The sequence below is a fragment of the Nematolebias whitei genome, chromosome 6 (assembly GCF_014905685.2).
Source record: "Nematolebias whitei isolate Nwh7 chromosome 6, NemWhi1, whole genome shotgun sequence".
Taxonomy (NCBI): domain Eukaryota; kingdom Metazoa; phylum Chordata; class Actinopteri; order Cyprinodontiformes; family Rivulidae; genus Nematolebias; species Nematolebias whitei.
The window spans coordinates 35,000,726-35,018,593 of record NC_056503.1 but is presented as its reverse complement, the minus strand read 5'-3'; the positions used below and the strand labels follow the sequence as shown (position 1 = coordinate 35,018,593).

Genomic DNA, 17,868 nt, shown 5'->3' with positions numbered 1-17,868 from the left:
TGAAGATCTTGAGATAAATATTTAAAAATGTACTATATGTCTTTATTGTGGAAAAAAAAATCCCCAGTTCGCCAGCACAGCTAAGGTCGGTAGATGGCAGCAAGCTCCAAAGACGTTTTGAAATAACTCACGAAGAAGAATAACTTCCGGTTTGGGTGCGCTCACCGGAAATAAACAAACTCGGTCAAGCTCAGAGGAGGGAAGGCGAAGGATCACAGAGCTTCTGTTTTTTTGTAAGAAATGTTTAGGTAAACTGGAATTTTATGGGTAACAGAAACATAAATGTGTTTATAAGTTTCCCTTTAGGATGTTAAAAATGTCACTTCAGAGAAAAGTTTGATAAAAAGTGTAACTTAATATTAGCGGCAGCGAGGCTGTAATAAATTGTTGGCTAACCGTCGACATAAACTGAAACTTTTAACTTAATAATGTCTGTGATGTTAACAACTTTAGTATAATTTGCTAGATATTAGTTGACCTTATTTTATCTTATAAAACGTGATAAATGTGAAATTAGCTAGAGTGATGCGGTTTATTTTTATTGGTAAAATAAAAAGTGAAGTTGATTTTTGTGTGGGTTTTTGCTGCAGTCGACATCAGTTCTTACGATGATGACAACGAAGAGACTGGGCAGCTTTCAGGTTCTGTGTGAGTGGGATTCATGCGACTTTACTGGACACAGTATGGAGGAATTGAGCGATCATATGTATCTGCATTTGAAGGACTACCTCGGAGACAAAGATGCTCTAGAGGAGCTGGGTAAGTGAGGAGGACACATGTTTGTGTCCACCTTCAGTCCAACATGTCAGGAACATCAAACTAAGAAAACAAATTATTAAAAAAGACATTTAAACAGTTGTTAAGATTATTACTTCAGGCTTTTTTACATTTGTATTAAACACAATGGCTGCTCTCATTTTTAGTCCAGTCTTGAAACTTTGCTTTTTTCACTGAAACAGGTCATTAGTTTTTTTTCTTCGCCATCGCTCATTCAAGCATGTTAAAATGTAAAAGTTTACTAAAAAACAATATTTTGAACAAGAAAATGGTGATTCTAGAAAAGCTGCATTTTTCAGGTTGTGAGTGAGGAAATTATTTGTTCAGTAAGTTAATAAAATGGACTGTTTTTAGCACATTTTACAAACAAAATATCACAAAGTGCTTTACAATAAAATAGAGTTAAACAATGCAACAGCAAAATAACACACACACATATATATATATTTATATTTATATAAATAATATTGTAAAAAGATAAGAAAACAAAAAGACATAATAAATAAAATATGTAATTGTGCTTTTAACTCTCGTCCTCTTTTTGTTTAGATGAGTTTGCTTGTCTCTGGAGCAGATGTGAATTTGTTTCCATGGGCAGCCCTTCTGAACTCGAGGTACATGCATATTTCCACAACTACCACAGTAAACTCAAGTTTATTGGCTCTCAGCTGCTCAAGTCCCGCTCTGACCTACCGGGCTGCAACCAAGGTGTGCACAGCAGCAACCTGCTGCCTGAAGGCTCCGACCAGTTCGCTTGCCAGTGGGAGCATTGTGATGTAGGCACTTTGAGTTGAAATTATTTACTTTTTTTTATAAAACAACTAAATAGGCTTCTGATATTTTGTAAAACATATTATTTAATTTGTCTCCAGAGCACATTTAACAATCCTGAGTGGTTCTACCGACACGTGGACAACCATGTGGAAAGTGCTGAGCAGCAATCTCTTTCCCATCAGCAGGCACTCTTCTGCAGCTGGGCAGGTAGGATTTAGAACGATAAGGTCATAAATTCTCATTCCCTGATCGAACGAACCCTCAGGGCATCTCTTGGTTCCATCACAGGCTGTGACGCCTTCTTCAAGATTCGGTATCGGCTGAGGGAACACATGAGGAGCCACACTCAGGAAAGACTCGTTGCCTGTCCCATGTGTGGCAGCATGTTCTCCAGCAACACGAAGCTGTTCGACCACCTCCTCAGGCAGGCTGAGCCGATAGGTGGGGGCAGACTCTGGATGATTTTTCCGAATGTAGGCGCTGTGAACATGTCATCATGAGCTTGTTTGTTTTCCAAGCAGAGTCTCTGGTGTGTGAACATTGTGGCAAAGCGTTTTCCAGTGAGAGACTGTTGAGGGATCACGTTCGTCAGCACGGTAACAACAGCCAACAGTTTTACTACTGAACTACTTGTAAAATATCCATCCGTTATCTTCCACTTGTTCCGAAGTCAGGTCTCGAGGGCAGCAGCTTGAGCAGGGAGGCCCAGACATCTTTTTCCACAACCACCTCTTCCAGCTCTTCTGGGAGGATTCCAAGGCGTTCTCAGGCCAACTGAGAGATGTAGTCTCTCCAGCGTGTTCTGGGTATTCCCCGGGGTCTGCTCTCAGTTAGACATGCCTGAAGCACCTTCCTAGGGATGTGCCCAGGGAGCATCTTTACCAGATGCCCGAACCACCTCAGCTGGCTCCTCTCAATGTGGAGGAGCAGCGGTTCTACTCTGAGTCTCTCCTGGATAACTGAACTTCTCACCCTATCTATTCCATTCAGGTCAGTTCATTTATATAGTGCCACGTCACAACAGAAGTCCTCTCAGGGCACTGACTGTAAGGGAGAGTCCAGCTACCCTGCGGAGGAAACTCATTTTAACCTCCTGTATCCGCAATCTCATTATTTCAGTCACTACCCAGAGCTCATGACCATAGGTGGGGGTAGGAATTAGAGATGGGGCCGATCCGGTATCGGCCTCGGCCTCCGATACTAGAATAATTTACGTATCGGATTTTTTCGATCCAACCTGCCAATCTTTCCGATCCATGATGCATGTCTGTGTCTGATGACCTGCTCTGCAGGTTAGCTTCAAACTATGGAATGGATTTCCTGAACGGAGGCATGTTTCATGAAACCCAGAGTAATAAGACCCGCCTCACATTCAGGAAATCCATTTCATCGTTTGCAGCCAGCTACACTGTGAGTAAATACTCTTTTGAGGGCATAGCACTGAGCAGCACTGTTGCTAACAGCTAACCAACTTTTCATCGTAACATGTCTGCTGTGTGGATGTATTTTACACCAAACACCGCAAGACCGAGGTACAGCAGCTCTGCAGACAGCAGAGGGGGAAGCTCGGTCGCGACATACAATACAACAAACTTAAACATTTGAAAAGGCACCACATTAAAGCGCACAAGGATTGTTCAGCCAGGCACTGCGGTAAAGTTAGTTTTACTTTGGACGTTCAAGCTCTGTGGCTTCAGCGGTGTGTTTCTCTCGTTCAGTCTGGAGCAGACAGTCTGATTTCAGTCAGCCGCGTTCAGGCTGCCCGTCTCGGAGGAGGGACAGACTGAGCACAGCTGACTGAAATCAGACTGTCTGCTCTGCAGCTTGACTGAATATTTGCACCCAAGATATAGTTTACATTTAACCTCCAGGAGATATTTATCAGCTCAAGATGAGAGTTCATTGATGGCGTTAAATTCAAAGCAGTCTGCTCAGATAAGTAGTCTTAAATTATAATTTTTTATATACGAATGTTTCTGTACAGTGACTTCTGTTGTGACTTGGCGCAACTCAGCTTCCTCCATGGAAGACGTGCCGGTAGAGTGAGAAGGTTTGAGAAGTATTCCTCCCGACGACCTCACTGGCTGAGGTCAACAGCACCCCACCTTCACTGAACACGGTGTTAGTAAAGAGCTACTTTCCCCTCCTCAGCCGCCAGATGGTTTGCCAGAATCTTTTTGGAGCCGACCGAGAGTCTTTATCCAAGGCCTTAAAAACTCCTCCCCACATCCGAGCTTTTGCCTCAGCGACAGCCAAGGCTGCAGACCGCTTGGTCCTCCGGTACTCTTCAGCTGCCTCTGGAGTCCCAACAGCCAACTAGGTCTGATAGGACTCCTTCTTCAGCTTGACATCCTCCCTAACCCGGTGTGTCCACCACCGAGTTCGAGGATGGCCACCGTGAGAAGCACCAGCAACCTTGCGGCCACAGCTCAAGGCAGCCACTTCAACAACTGAGTCGCAGAACATGGTCCACACTGACTCATTGTCCCCCGCCTCAGCTGGGATGAAGTTAAAGTTCTTCCAGAGGTGTGAGTTGAAGATCTTTCTGACGGTTCTTCTGCCAGGCGTTGGACAACCTATGACTAGCACAGAAGTCCAAAAACCGAACACTGCTCGAGTTCAGATCAGAGAGGCTATTACCCCCAGTCATGCCCCTCCAGGTCACACTGTCGTTATCCACGTGGGCATCAAAGTCCTCGAGCAGAATAAAGGAGTCCCCAGCTGGTGCTCCTTCCAGCACCACCGCCAAGGACTCCCAAGAAGGCCAGATACTCTGAACTGCTGTTTGGCGCATAGGCAGAAACAACAGTCAGTGCCCGTCCCCCCACCCGAAGGCACAGAAAAGCTGCCCTCTCTTACAGAGGAAAACTCCAACACACAGGCACCAAGTCAGGGGGCTAAGAGTAGACCCACACCAGCTCAGTGCCTCTCACCATGAGCAACTCCAGAGTGGAATAAGGTCCAGCCCCTCAAGGAGATCGGTTCCAGAGCCCATGCTGTGCATCAAGGTAAGCTCAGTACCGCTCAACCCCACGCACAAGCTCAGGCTCCTTCCCCATGGGTAGAGAACCGGTCACCAGGCGCTCGCCAACGAGCCCCTCCCCCAGGCCTGGCTCCAGGGTGGGGCCCCGGTAACCCACGTCCGGGCAAGGGACACCGACTTCCTTGTTTTCTATTGTCCATACAAGTCTTGTAAAATATGAAATACTTTTTGTGTATTCCTATGAAACAAGTTGATTTGTTGTCCAAGCTCTTTGTCTTCCAGCTGAATATTCTTTGCACGTCCTGCTTTGTTTCCTTTACCTGCAGTGAACCAGGTGAAGTGTCCTCTCTGTGACATGACCTGCACCACTTTGGCTGCTCTAAAGATTCACATCAGGTTTCGTCACTGTGACGAGCGGCCCTTTCCCTGCGACTTCTGCGACAAAAGGTAAGACCTTTAAAATGATTTATTGTTTATGTGTAGTTATGGCAACAATATAACTCCACAAAGTCCTGCACAGAAAGTACAAACCAACAACATAAAGTGGAAGTCCTCCAGTGGAACATTATATTTTTAGATTGACCTCCAGGGTCAATCTAAAAAGATAAACTTTGCAATCGCCCTTAAACTGTATCAAATAAATTTGACATATTGCCTGATTTTTGTTCCTTTTACTGTTTTTACAGATTTAAGAACCAGCGGGATCTCCAGAAACATGCAGAGGTTCACAATGAGGGCACAGTGTATCACTGCACGGTGGAGGGATGTTCGTACTCATGTCACACTTTCCAAACCATGAACTACCACTTTAAGAGAGCTCATGAGGTTTGTTGGGACCAAGTAATGTCCAACTGTTCACATCTTCTTTATAACTTCAAGTAATTCGGATGCGTAAAGATTGTTTTATTAATCAACAGGTTGGGGGGACGTCCAAATATAAATGTCACATCTGTGATAAAGTCTTCTCCTGGTGTTACACTCTCACACTTCACCTCCGTAAGAAGCACGAGCTGAAATGGCCTTCTGGACATTCCCGCTTCAGGTGGGCTGCATGTTGTGATGTCTGATAGTGTGAACGCTGAGTCAGCATTTTAAAAGTGTGAATGCTGAGTCAGCATTTTAAAAGTGTGAATGCTGAGTCAGCTGTCGCACTATTGTTTTCTGTACATTGTTTCCAATCACACTGCTTCCACAAAGTTTGTGTAATTTAAATTCATTGGGTAAATGAGGGCACAGATTTTAGTGTGAAGCGCTTTGAGTATCTTGCCACTTGATTGTTTATATGCGCTGCTGACTATCCATGTTGCTGATCTCATGCTGCTGATTTATTTCACGCTGCTGTGTTCATTCGTACTCATCTGCTCACACAGACTCATGTTCATGTTGCTGCTGTTCGGCGTATTGTTTTTGTACTATTAGTGCTTAGCGTATTCTTAGTTTAGTGTATTTCTTAGTTCATATTTTAGATCTTACTACTGTGTTTTTTTTTTTTTTACATTTTATACTTTTGTTGGATGTAATTGGGACCCTGTGTACACAAATTTGTTCCACCACATGTACCACATATGATGCGAATGACAATAAAGAAATCTTGGCCTTGACAAGATAGAAAGGCGCGCTATATAAGTGCAGTCCATTTTCCATTTAACCGTTCATATATCAAGAGAGAGGAAGTGGTGGTGCAGAGGTTAGAGAAGGTGGACCTGTGATCGGAAGGTCGTCGGTTCAACTCCCAGAACTGACAACATCAAAGTGTGGGTGGGAAAGGTGAAGCACCCATGTATGTCTCAACCAAAAACGTTAGGACAAGTCCATTTTTACCACTGTGTGGCATCCCCCCTTCTTCTTACAACACTCAACAGACGTCTGGGGACAGAGGAGACCAGTTTCTCAAGTTTAGAAATAGGAATGCTCTCCCATTCATGTCTAATCCAGGCCTTTAACTGTTCAATCATCTTGGGCCTTCTTTGTCGCACCTTCCTCTTTATGATGCACCAAATGTTCTCTATAGGTGAAAGATCTGGACTGCAGGCTGGCCATTTCAGTACCCGGATCCTTCTCCTACGTAGCCATGATGTTGTGATTGCTGCAGAATGTGGTCTGGCATTATCGTGTTGAAAAATGCAGGGTCTTCCCTGAAAGAGATGACGTCTAAATGGAGCATATGTTGTTCTAGAACCTGAACATAGTTCTCTGCATTAATGGTGCCTTTCCAGACATGCAAGCTGCCCATGCCACAAGTGCTCATGCAACCCCATACCATCAGTGATGTAGGCTTCTGAACTGAGCGTTGATAACAACTTGGGCTATCCTTGTCCTCTCTGGTCCAGATGACATGGCGTCCCACTGTTCCATAAAGAACTTCAAATGGTGAATCATCTGACCACAGAACAGTCTTCCATTTTGCCACACTCCATTTTAAATGACCCCTGGCCCAGTGCAAACATCTGAGCTTGTGGAGCTTGCTTAGAAATGGCTTCCTCTTTGCACTGTAGAGTTTCAGCTGGCAACGGCGGATGGCACGGTGGATTGTGTTCACTGACAATGCTTTCTGGAAGTATTCCTGAGCCCATTCTGTTATTTCCTTGACAGTGGCGTTCCTGTTTGAGGTGCAGTGACGTTTAAGGGCCCGGAGATCACGAGCATCCAGTAGAGTTTTACGGCCTTGACCCTTACGCACAGCGATTGTTCCAGATTCTCTGAATCTTTTGATGATGTTATGCATGGTTGATGATGATAACTTAAAAGTCTTTGCTATTTTACGCTGGGTAACACCATTCTGGTATTGCTGCATTATCTTTCTGCGCAACAATGGTGGAATTGGTGATCCTCTTACCATCTTGGCTTCTGAGAGACACTGACACTCTGAGAAGCTCTTTTTATACCCAATCATGTTGTCAATTGACCTAATTAGTGTTAACTGGTCTTCCAGCTGTTCGCTATATGCTCAATTTCCTTTTTCCAGCCACTTATTGCTACTTGTCCCAACTTTTTTGGGATTTGTTAACACTGTGAAGTTTTGAATCAACATATTTTTCCTTTAAAATGTTACATTTACTCAGATTAAACTTTTGAGCTGTCATCTATGTTATATTACAAATAAAATATTGACATTTGCCATCTCCACGTCATTGCATTCAGTTTTTATTCACAATTTGTTTAGTGTCCCAACTTTTTTGGAATCCGGTTTGTATATATATTAATGGTGTTCATGTTAACTTATTATCGCGTTAACGCAGCAAATGAATAACGCCGACAATTATTTTAACGCACGTTAATACTGTTAAGTTTCGTTTTCCTTCATAATTTCTCTCCTCAGCGTCTGTGAACACACACACCAACACACACACACACAGTACTCTGGCCGAGGGCTGGCTTTCCAGCTTGAGAGCAGAACAGGATCCGCCTCAACAAGGATTACATCCAATCACATTGGAGCTCGCTGTGTCTTGACCAATTACTAACATGAAAGCGGGTCAAAAGCAAGCCGGTGGAGAAAGCTGCAGGTCCGGTTCTGTTCGAGCAGCAGAGTTTGCTTTACAAATGCAGCAGGGAGTTTCTTCCTCACATAGGGACAAAACACACTTTTACTGGAGAGTGCAATTAAAAACACATGGCGCTCTGCCTTCCGTAACTGGTGGACGTTTTCTGACTGACTTTTTTCCCCCCTTGGAGCTAATCGACCCCCCTGCGTGTGATAGACACAAGACTGATTTCAATCGCTAGAGTGACGCAGCAACTCAACGATTCTGTGTCAGAAGTACAGACTTCAGTTCTGTTGTTGTCTGCCCACAGCAGGGGTCTGCAACCTGTGGCTCTGGGGCCACATGTGTCTTTTTCAGGCTTTGACCAAAACTAACACAAAACTGAATTTTATTTAAATATTACAAACAATGAAAATGGCTAGTTTTAACAGATTTCCTTTCATTTTCAAATATGTGAAGGATAGTACAAATACAAGACGTAAAACATGTGGACTACATCATGCTAGTAGTTTGTTAGACACGTTAAGTCGACTTCCAGTCTCTCAGCGTGATCGTTCTCTCAAAACCACCAGAATGTTCTGGAATATCTTGTCAAGCTGCTGAGAAGGAATATTTGATAACACTATAAGAATAAAACACACAAAAAAACAAAGTCAAAGTAAACCAAAGTATTTATTTTTCTTTAAACATGTAACTGGATATCCAACAAACTGGCTTAATTTTAAACTGTCTTAAACTTTATTTATTTAGGAAACTTAATTCTTCAACAATTAACAGAACTCACATGGGCCTGCAGAGTTCACTGTTTAAAGTTTTATAAAATAGTTAAAAATTATATATTTTTTCTTTACATGAAACTGTTTTTTTCTTTTATATTAAAATGTAAAAATATCAAATGTTAATAATAGTTAGACATTTTTCATTTTATAATATCACCCCCACTGGCTGGAAAAGCCATCTCCCACAAACCTGCAGCGTGCCCATGGACCACCAGTTGACAGGTCCCACAGTTGTAGCAGGTTTGCAGCTTCGGACACATCGTTTTAAGTAACGTGGCAAAAATGACTCTTCATCACAAAGGTTGCAGACCCCTGGCCTACAGCTACAATTGAGCTTTTTTGACTTTTAGCTCCCTTCTTATGCTAATTCTAGCATCTACAAACAATTTAGCTGATTTTAGTGTTTAGCAACTCTTGGTACTTTTATTTTTTTTTGTTCCTGTTTTGACACCTTTAACTTTTAGCTGGTTTTCCTGATGCGAGACTTTAGCTACAGTTTTACAAATTTAACTTTTTGATATTATTTTGCTAATTTTAACTTTAACTGTGATTTAGTTCATTTCAGTTTTTAGCTAACGTTTTTGGTAATTAACAGTTTAGTTACAGTTTTGCTTATTTTAGCAATTAGCAACAGTTTTGCTCATTTTTGTTCTTGAGCTACAAATTAGCTACCTCTAACATTTAGCAATTGTTTTTGTCGCTTTGGTTTTAGCCACTGTTAAGTTAATTGTACCTTTCAGATATGATTTTTCTAGTCTTAGCTTTTAGCCACTGTTTAGCTAAATTTGGTGTTTAGCAGCTGTTTTGCTTATTTAGCTGTTGGTCGACGTGTTGTGTGCGGTACTCTTGTGCTTCAGCTCTGCTCGTTTCTTCAGCAGGTTCTCAGCGTTCAGCTTTCACACTGCTTTTTTATTTTAAACGTGATTTTTCCAGTTAAGTTTAAAATCTTTAAAACGTCCATTTTTCCAAAGCCTTCCTTCAGTTCTATGACGACTAAAGACTGAATTTCTTCTGTTCGTCTGATGTCTTCAGATACAAGAAGGACCTGGACGGCTTCCTGAAACTCAACATGGTGCGCTTTGAGACCGTCGAGGTGACGAAGGAGATCATGAAGAACATGGCCAAAAAGCCGCAGAACCAACGACAAAGTCAAAGATCCAGCAGCCAGAGGGCCGCCGTGACGCCGGAGAGCGGCCGGAGCTCTCCTGCAGGTTCCTCCTCGCCCTCCTCCAGCTCCTCCTCCTCGTACTCCTCAGACCTCTCCGGAGGGGAGGACATGTCCTCTCAACACAGCCCCAGAGGCAGAGACTCTCCGGTGTACTGCGTGATGAGCACCATTCCTCACGTGGAGGACGAGCCTGGAGGACCATCACAGGAGGACTGTGACGGCGGGGGGACTTCTGGAGCCGTTCAGGCTCTGACGGAGGTCGCCAGGGGCCTCGGCATGGATGTGGTTTGAAAATGTGCAGCTGCTGTTTGTTCGTTTTACAAAAATTGGCATGGAGCCGTTTTTTTTTTTTTTTAATTGTGAAAAAGTTCCTGCAGTGTTCGTGTTCTCAGCTTTGTCACGACTTCGGCTGATAAATGCAGCTTTTTTATGAAAGCCACAAGAAGACCAGCTTCAGAGAACGTGCTTCAGGCGCCACGTTTCACTTCTGAAGACTTGATCAGCAAAACATTTCAGAAAACATTTTTATTCTGGTCTCAAATTTATAGATGTACATTTTAAATAATTTTAAACTTTTTTTAATGCAAGCCATAATGTGTTTTTGTCTTTTGAAGTGGAAGTTATTGCTCTAAATATTCCATAAACATTAAAAAAATAAAAAATCATCAAATGAATTTAGGTGAACATCAGAATAAAATGGAGCACGTCAGAAACTCGAGGGTGAAAGGCGGCGGGTGATATGCATTCCTTCAAGGATTGCTGGGCTGCTCGTTTGAATTTATTAGTGAGTTAAAAAAGATAAATGCAGTTTAAATTTTCTGAGGTATGTTTCATATTCTTTTCCTACAAACAATTTCCTTAGTTAAAATTTAAGTTAAAGTCATGACAAATTATAAATAAATAAATAAAATGCAGTTTGACTGCTGAGTGAGTTGTTAACTTAGTTGTTCAAATTAAAACAGACAGAACTGAAGCGAAGATCTAAAACTGTAACTAAAGTTCAAATTGGCAAGTAGCCATTTTGAAACAGTGGAAAGATTATGAACAATCATTATCTTACCTGTTGTAGATAGCTCAGACTCAATTTGCAGAGACCGAGTTTATGGCCTTGACCAGGTGGAAACCGTTTTTCCAAAAACAATATTTTTGTTTAATGTTTCAAAATTTGTTTTGTAAACACGGCACTCTTTTAAAAAAAGATTTTTTCCACATGAAAACACCAAAAACAACCCAAAACACGGTGTCACCATGCACGCGCAAAAATCCATGTACCATATTTTCCGCCGTACATGTCGCTCCGCCCTAAAAGTCCAATCAGTCCGAATATAAAGTGGAAAGGTTCATAAATTAAGTTGCTTTGCCGTATGTCACATGCCATCTAGTGGTTGAAAATGTTCAGTCAATAAATGAAAACAGTCATATCTCAGCCAAAAATTGATTTATAAATATGGGGAAAAATCCATATATATTGCTTCGGCCTATAAGTTGCGGGGCATGTAAGTTACGAAAAAAAAACGTGACTTCTACAGCCAAAAATATGGTAGGTAGGTCCAGCAGGGTTGAGTCGGATCCTCTGGACAGATTCTTCTATGCTGAAATGTTTCAACTTTCATCCAAAACACTTCACTCTGAGGAGCTACAAGGGCGGCACAGTGGCGCAGTTAGACCTGCCGCCTCTCAGTGAAAAGGTTGCCGAATCGAATCCCATGTTCTCTCCGTGCATGCGTGGGTTTTCCATGTACTCCTATTTCCTCCCACAGACCAAAACCATGCATGTTAGGCTGATTGGTAACTGAATTGTCCCTAGGTGTGAGAGAGAGTGAATGGTTGTTTGTCTCGATGTGTTCCTGTGATACGACGAAGCTTTAGGGCCACGCTAAGAAAAATAAACGCCATAAAATTCAGAGAAAAAAGTCGTACGAGACTTTTTTTTTAACAGCTCATTTTTTTCCCCCCAAGAGTTGGCTCCACGATACGACCTGTCAATCAATCCAGTAGGCAAATGACCAGTCCGAAGCTAAATGAGCCGTAATCTCTGAACACGATAAAGCACATTTAACTGTGGTAAAATAAAGAATGTTGAGCATCTTGTTAAGTTATACTTCGGTACTGGTTTTACAAATAAGGAGATAGTTAATCTGTTATCACATCAACATCAGATTATTATCAGTATCAGGACTTTGAACCTGCGTACAGTAAGGTGGTGCACTCTGATGGGCTGCAGCAGCTCTGCAGGTAACGAGCATTAGCTTTGGATTGGTCATTTGCTGACACGCCCACTGGATTGACAGGTCGCGTCACGGATCCGACTTGTCGGGGAAAAAGTAAATTAACGAGAGCTGCAAAAAAACAAAACAAATAAAAGTCTCTTATGACTTTATTCTCGTAATATTGTGGCTTTTAGTTTTTTTTTTTTCTTACCGTGGCCTAAAGCTCCCTCGTACTGTGAAGGACTTGGAACAAACTGGAACATAAAACATGGAGAAAGTGAAGCGCTGCGAATACTTTACAGATTCACTGCATTTTACTGACGAACAGGACAAAACATCACCTTCATGTGCCAATCAGGTCGTTTCATCTCTAGAGGTTTATCTAGTTATGTTTCACTTAAAAGTCATTTTTGAGTTGGCTCTGATGTAAAGACCAGGGTCCTGATGTTTTTAAAATAAAGAGCAAAACTAAACCTCGGTCATCTTTTAACAGCACAAAGGTCAGTCAGCGACAGACGTTCATGGTAGACGCACTTTATTCCTAAAACAGAAGCTGCACCATCAGTAGCGGCACACAAGTATATGTACACATATACACACACAATTACCTAAATCTGTTATATAAAATATATAATCTGACACTGTACCTTTAATTCCTCTTCAGAGCTCACTGTGCGGGGGGACAGACAGAGAGGCGAGTCTCGTCCCCTCGTTGGGCGGGACACAAACGCCCGGGGCTAGCTTTGACTTCATTTTTTACAGCATGGCAATAAAAAGGTGTTTTTACCCTTAGAAAAAATAAGATTCTAAAAGCAATCTACAGCAAATTCACTTGAACAGCTTTTTTTTTTTTTTTCGTGTTCAATTGAGAAAAACATTACACGTTTTAAACCAACTCCTTTACAGTGAGATGTACACACCCTCTAGGATTTGTAATATATATATATATATATATATAAAAGATATTAAGCATTAAAAATTCCACATTAAAAACTTACAATAAATAATATATGCAGGCATTTCCTTAAGATAAAATCTCATAGATTGCAATTTACAGTCATTAAAAAGATTCTCCTTTTATGAAACGTCCCCTTGATCCTCCAAAATGCTAAAATGTTTTCTTGGCATCTGATTGATTGATTGGGACTTTCCAGTCAGCGCTGGGCGACACACACCGGGGGGGTGGAGGAGGAGGGTGTGTTCAGAAGTTCGTCTCCGCACGCCAAACCTGGGCGGTTCGACGCCGGTTCGGAGCTCAGAGCATGTTCATGACGAAGTTGTAGATCTGTGTGAGCACCACGAAGTGAACGGGCAGACAGGAGCGCCGGTCCTGGGTCGCAGGGTTGCAGGTCAGCCAGGAGAGGGCGTTGTACTGCTCCAGAACAAATCTACAGGAGGCGGGGAGGAGAGGGAGCGTCAGACGCGCGTCACGACTCGAACAGATAACTTGATCTGACAGGCGGGTCCATACCTGAGCACATCAGAGGTGTGGTTCGAGTCCAGAGGATGGGAGTGTTTACTGTGAAGAAGCTCGTCCGTCTGGACTGAAGACACGTGCAGGTGCAGGGAGGCCTGAGGAAACAACGGACACACTGAACTTTAGTCCTGGCTCGTTTGTCCCAGGGCTTTAAAGACCACACCGATCAATCAACTGAGATTATTGAGCAGCAACTAAAGTTCTTAATTTCAGAAGTTGTTCTTAAAAACACGCTTTGTTCAGTTTCTAAATTGAGCAAAACAGTTTAGTAAAGTTTTGAACTTTTGAGCAGAATAATGTAAAATAAAATCAAAAACTCACAAATCATTTCATTTAGAGGGAATGTTTCGATTTTTTTTTTTTAAAGTGGGGCTCAAAGGGATGTTATTTAAATTAACGTCTTACCTGCTGTAGATAACTTCTTAGAGTTTATTTCTGATTGGATTATTGAGATAATAGTCCGAGTGGGGATTACGACCATCATTTAGGTCACACATCAAGGTCAAGCGTGTCCTGGCCATTGTTATAGATTGCTGTAATAATAGTTTGTGGACGGGCTTGTAATGGACTGGACTTGCACCGATGGGACACACACCAGAGGCAATGAGGGGTTCAGTGTCTTGCCCAGGGACACTTCGGCATATGACTGCTGGTGGAATCAAACCCCTAACTCTCACATTGGAGGACGACTGCTCTAACCACTCAGCCACAGCCGCCTGTAATGTGCTGTATGCATTCCTCTTGTTTTACTTCCAAACAAACCTGACATTTAAACTTTGTGTCAACTTTTTATATTTGCTGTTCAGCTCGATGATTTTTGGATTCAACCCAATTCAAGATGGCTGCCATGGCTAACTGACTTTGACAAAAGTGCCTATGAACAATTTCCTGCGGGATCAATCAAGTTCTATCTGATCTTATAACTCTGTCTTCTCCAACAGCATTACCACAGTCTGACCAGCAGGGGGCGAAGTAACACGTCACACTCATGGGAGTGTTTGTGTTCTTGTAGAACATGTGGGACCTCAGCGCTGATTACAGTGAAAGCAGGGACTAGATTCAATTTTTAATTTTAATATGAACACATTGGTTAAGATTAGAATTAAATTAATTATGTTGCATCTTTGTAGGACTTTGGATTAATATTAGAATGTGGTTACATGTTTAGACAGATCAAAGTTTAAGGTTAGTTTTCTATTTCCTGGACAGGAAGTGAAGTCACAGTGATGTTATGTAATATATTTGATGTGTGTTTGTGTTTTTATTTTTCCCCTGAAGCCAATAAAAACAAGTCTCTCTTGAAAATGAGTCCTCGTGACTCAATGAGACTAACCTGTATAAATAAAGGTTGAATGAATTTAACAACTCAACAAAAATTTAGTATAATTTTATGAAAAAACTAACAAAAAACAACTTATGTAAACCCTAAATTGCATTACATAGTTCTTCAGCAGCAGCAAGCAGTAGCACTTCGGTGCAGCCTGAGTTAGTTTGAACAGCTGTTTAATTATATTTCTGCCAGATTAATCGTGATGTGACGACGATGGCATGTGCAGGTTTCTAAATAGCATCTGCATGAACCACTACCCATTTTTAGAAAACGAAGTTGCTTTAAGACAGCAGCGACCCAGTTTTGGTTTGGCTCAACTCTGACTAGCCTTTAGCTCGTTAAGGTTGGAATTAAAGCATTTCCAGGGCTGTTCAAAGAGCCATCTACAACAGGTTAGACATTATTTCTTCATGACCTCCTCTTGGTTGTACTGAAAAGTGACAAACAACTTTACCTTGAGGAAGAGCGGGCACTGGTTTTGAGCTTGTGGACAGGCTGACCAGAACCAGTCAGGCAGAGGTCCGGCCTTAGCTGTGGAGATGAAATAACCCAAAGCCATCGGCTGCTGCAGGATGTTCAGAGCCTCCTCGTGGGACTCCATACGATCTGCACCCGGGCCCTGCACGACACAACAACAAGGTGGTGACTGTGTGGGACTTTAACCAGCGACAAGCTTCGTTTTATTTTACTTACACTTTATTTTACTTATTTAATGAACAACTTTGGCACTTTTGGCCATCAGTTAGCTACTTTTGGTCTTTAGCTATCCTTTGTGCTTGCTCAAGATGCGACAAAATGATGATTCAATGCATTCTGTCGCTTCCTTAAATAGAGAACTTTACTAATTGGACTTTTTAATGTATGTGAATGTTTCTGTTGTGACGTTGTGCTATATAAATAAACTGAACTGAATTTAGCTACATTTAGCTTTTAACTAGCTTTCTGCTGCATTTGGCCTTTAGCCATCTTTTGCTGCCTTTGGCGTTTAGCTATTCATTTGCGACATTTGACTATTTAAATATCCTTATGCTACTTTTTTTTTTTTTTTTAGCTTTTCTTCAGCTACATTTGGCTTTTACCATTAGTCTTTTATAAGACTGAGCTGAATACAAGCTCCTCAGACTGAGGAAGTCTTTCGGATGAAAGATGAAACGTTTCTGCATTTTTTGTTGTTTTGCTTTATTTTGTTTTTGGAATGTCCAGAGGACCAGATTTAACTTTTTTTAGATTTGGCTTTTAACTATCCTTATGCTACTTTTGATTTTAAACTTTTGTTCTGCTACATTTGGCATTTAGTTATTCATTTGCTAAATTTGGCCTTTACCTACCCTTTTGCTACATTTGACTTTTTAGCTATCCTTTTGCTACCTTTTTTTTTTTTTAGCTTTTCATCAGCTGCATTTGGCTCTTAGCTACCTTTTTAGGTTTATTTAGCATTTAGCTAGCAGTTTCTTTCTTTTAGCTTTAATAGCTCAGCTTCATGTATAGTAGTCACTCAACTCTCTCACTGCGTTCTGGACACACCACTTCATCTCTAGTTCATCTCTACAATCAGTTCATAGCTTTTCAGACTTTTTCCCTCTGACACGCCATGTTTCCACACCTTGCTTCCATCTCCTCCTTGAGGGTAGTGTGAACCAGGAGAGTGAACAGGAGAGGTTGTTGGGGAGTTGGGCAGGATGTTGATGAGGTCTGAATCCACCATGTCATGATCAATGTCATTGTCAAAGAGATCAAAGAAGCCCATGCCATCAGATCCATCTGCGGAAAAAAAAAAAAAAAGGTTTGACAGGAAGTGACATCTAAGATTTTCCAGACGCACGCTGTGAGTTGAGTTTGAGGCTCGGTACCAGGGTTTATGGGGTTGAAGCTGATGTCGATGGGCTCTGATGTGTTCGTGTTGACCTGAACCATGGCCGAGGTGGGGAACACCAGGATGTGCGTGCAGGACGTGTCCTGAGGCGTGCTCAGCTGAGACGTCTGCATGTTGAGTGTGGTACTGCGACCAAACACCGAACCCGTTGACACGGAGTCTGCAGAGGCAACGTTGTCACATTTAGAGCTTTTATTCACCGAGTTGTCATTTGTTTCTTTTCAGGTTTTCATTTTACTTTACCTGGCATGATCACAAAGGAACCTTGTGGTTCCATGGCAACCAGACAGGTGCTGAGGATGCTGGGCGTGTCGGCGGCAGAGATGCCACACATCCTACACGTCTCCTTCAGACGCTTACTGAGGGACTGTAAGTTCCTCCTGCTCAGCAGAATACTCCAGTCTGAAACCAGCAAAGAGCCTGTGAGTGAAGGTCAGCTCATGTTTGTAAAGTTAACCTCCAACTCTTCAAGGCGGCGTACCTCTCAACTCGCCGTGTCCCATCCTGCCGAGCCGTCCAATCACCACCCTCCATGGCAGAGACGTGACCTGAACCAGGCCGACGCACCAATCCCACAGCTTCTGTAATCCCAGCCGTCTGGCTGAGCCTTTTTTCCTGCGCGCTCTGTAATAACAGTATAAACAGATGTAGTTATTAGACACCCCGCAGCACTCGGGTGTGAAGCTGGTGTGTGAGAGGGCACACACACCTGTTGGGTACGTCAATACTGATGATGCAGGACTCCAGCAGTTCTCCGTGATGGTCGGTGCAAGACGCCAGCAGCCAGCGCTGGTCATGAGACAGGCAGTAGCCGACAAACAGGACGTTGTACTTCTGCGAGGCCTCGCCAAACGTCTCGCCGAGCTCCGTCTGCTTGTCTTTCACCGGAGCCAGAATGAAGGGCGGCGTGTACAGACGCAGACACTCGGGACGCTGCACGACGGGTGAAAAGATGGATCACTATCAACGAACATTGCGTCTGAACTGGTTGATTCAGACTGAGTGAACTCAT

General features: G+C 42.5%; 2 protein-coding genes across 2 annotated transcripts in view; one reads left to right on the top strand and one right to left on the bottom strand.

The window, feature by feature from the left end:
* Positions 1-596: 596 nt before the first annotated feature.
* On the top strand, positions 597-10,445 carry zgc:112083. The gene is made up of 9 exons (XM_037678225.1): positions 597-759; positions 1,327-1,553; positions 1,650-1,758; positions 1,840-1,992; positions 2,073-2,147; positions 4,861-4,981; positions 5,221-5,359; positions 5,452-5,576; positions 9,831-10,445. The coding sequence occupies exons 1-9, from the start codon at positions 609-611 to the stop codon at positions 10,255-10,257; spliced, it is 1,527 nt and encodes a 508-aa protein (XP_037534153.1). The 5' UTR covers positions 597-608; the 3' UTR covers positions 10,258-10,445.
* Positions 10,446-13,022: 2,577 nt separating this feature from the next.
* Positions 13,023-17,868, bottom strand: part of LOC119410681 (mediator of RNA polymerase II transcription subunit 13-like) — a 35,740-nt gene continuing 30,894 nt past the window's right edge. The window contains exons 23-30 of the mRNA XM_037677566.1: positions 17,566-17,789; positions 17,338-17,480; positions 17,100-17,258; positions 16,834-17,016; positions 16,587-16,744; positions 15,438-15,602; positions 13,648-13,748; positions 13,023-13,564 (exon numbers count right to left, since the gene is read on the bottom strand). Of these exons, the coding sequence (XP_037533494.1) occupies positions 13,432-13,564; positions 13,648-13,748; positions 15,438-15,602; positions 16,587-16,744; positions 16,834-17,016; positions 17,100-17,258; positions 17,338-17,480; positions 17,566-17,789 (1,266 nt within the window). The 3' untranslated portion in view covers positions 13,023-13,431. The remainder of the gene's footprint in view (positions 13,565-13,647; positions 13,749-15,437; positions 15,603-16,586; positions 16,745-16,833; positions 17,017-17,099; positions 17,259-17,337; positions 17,481-17,565; positions 17,790-17,868) is intronic.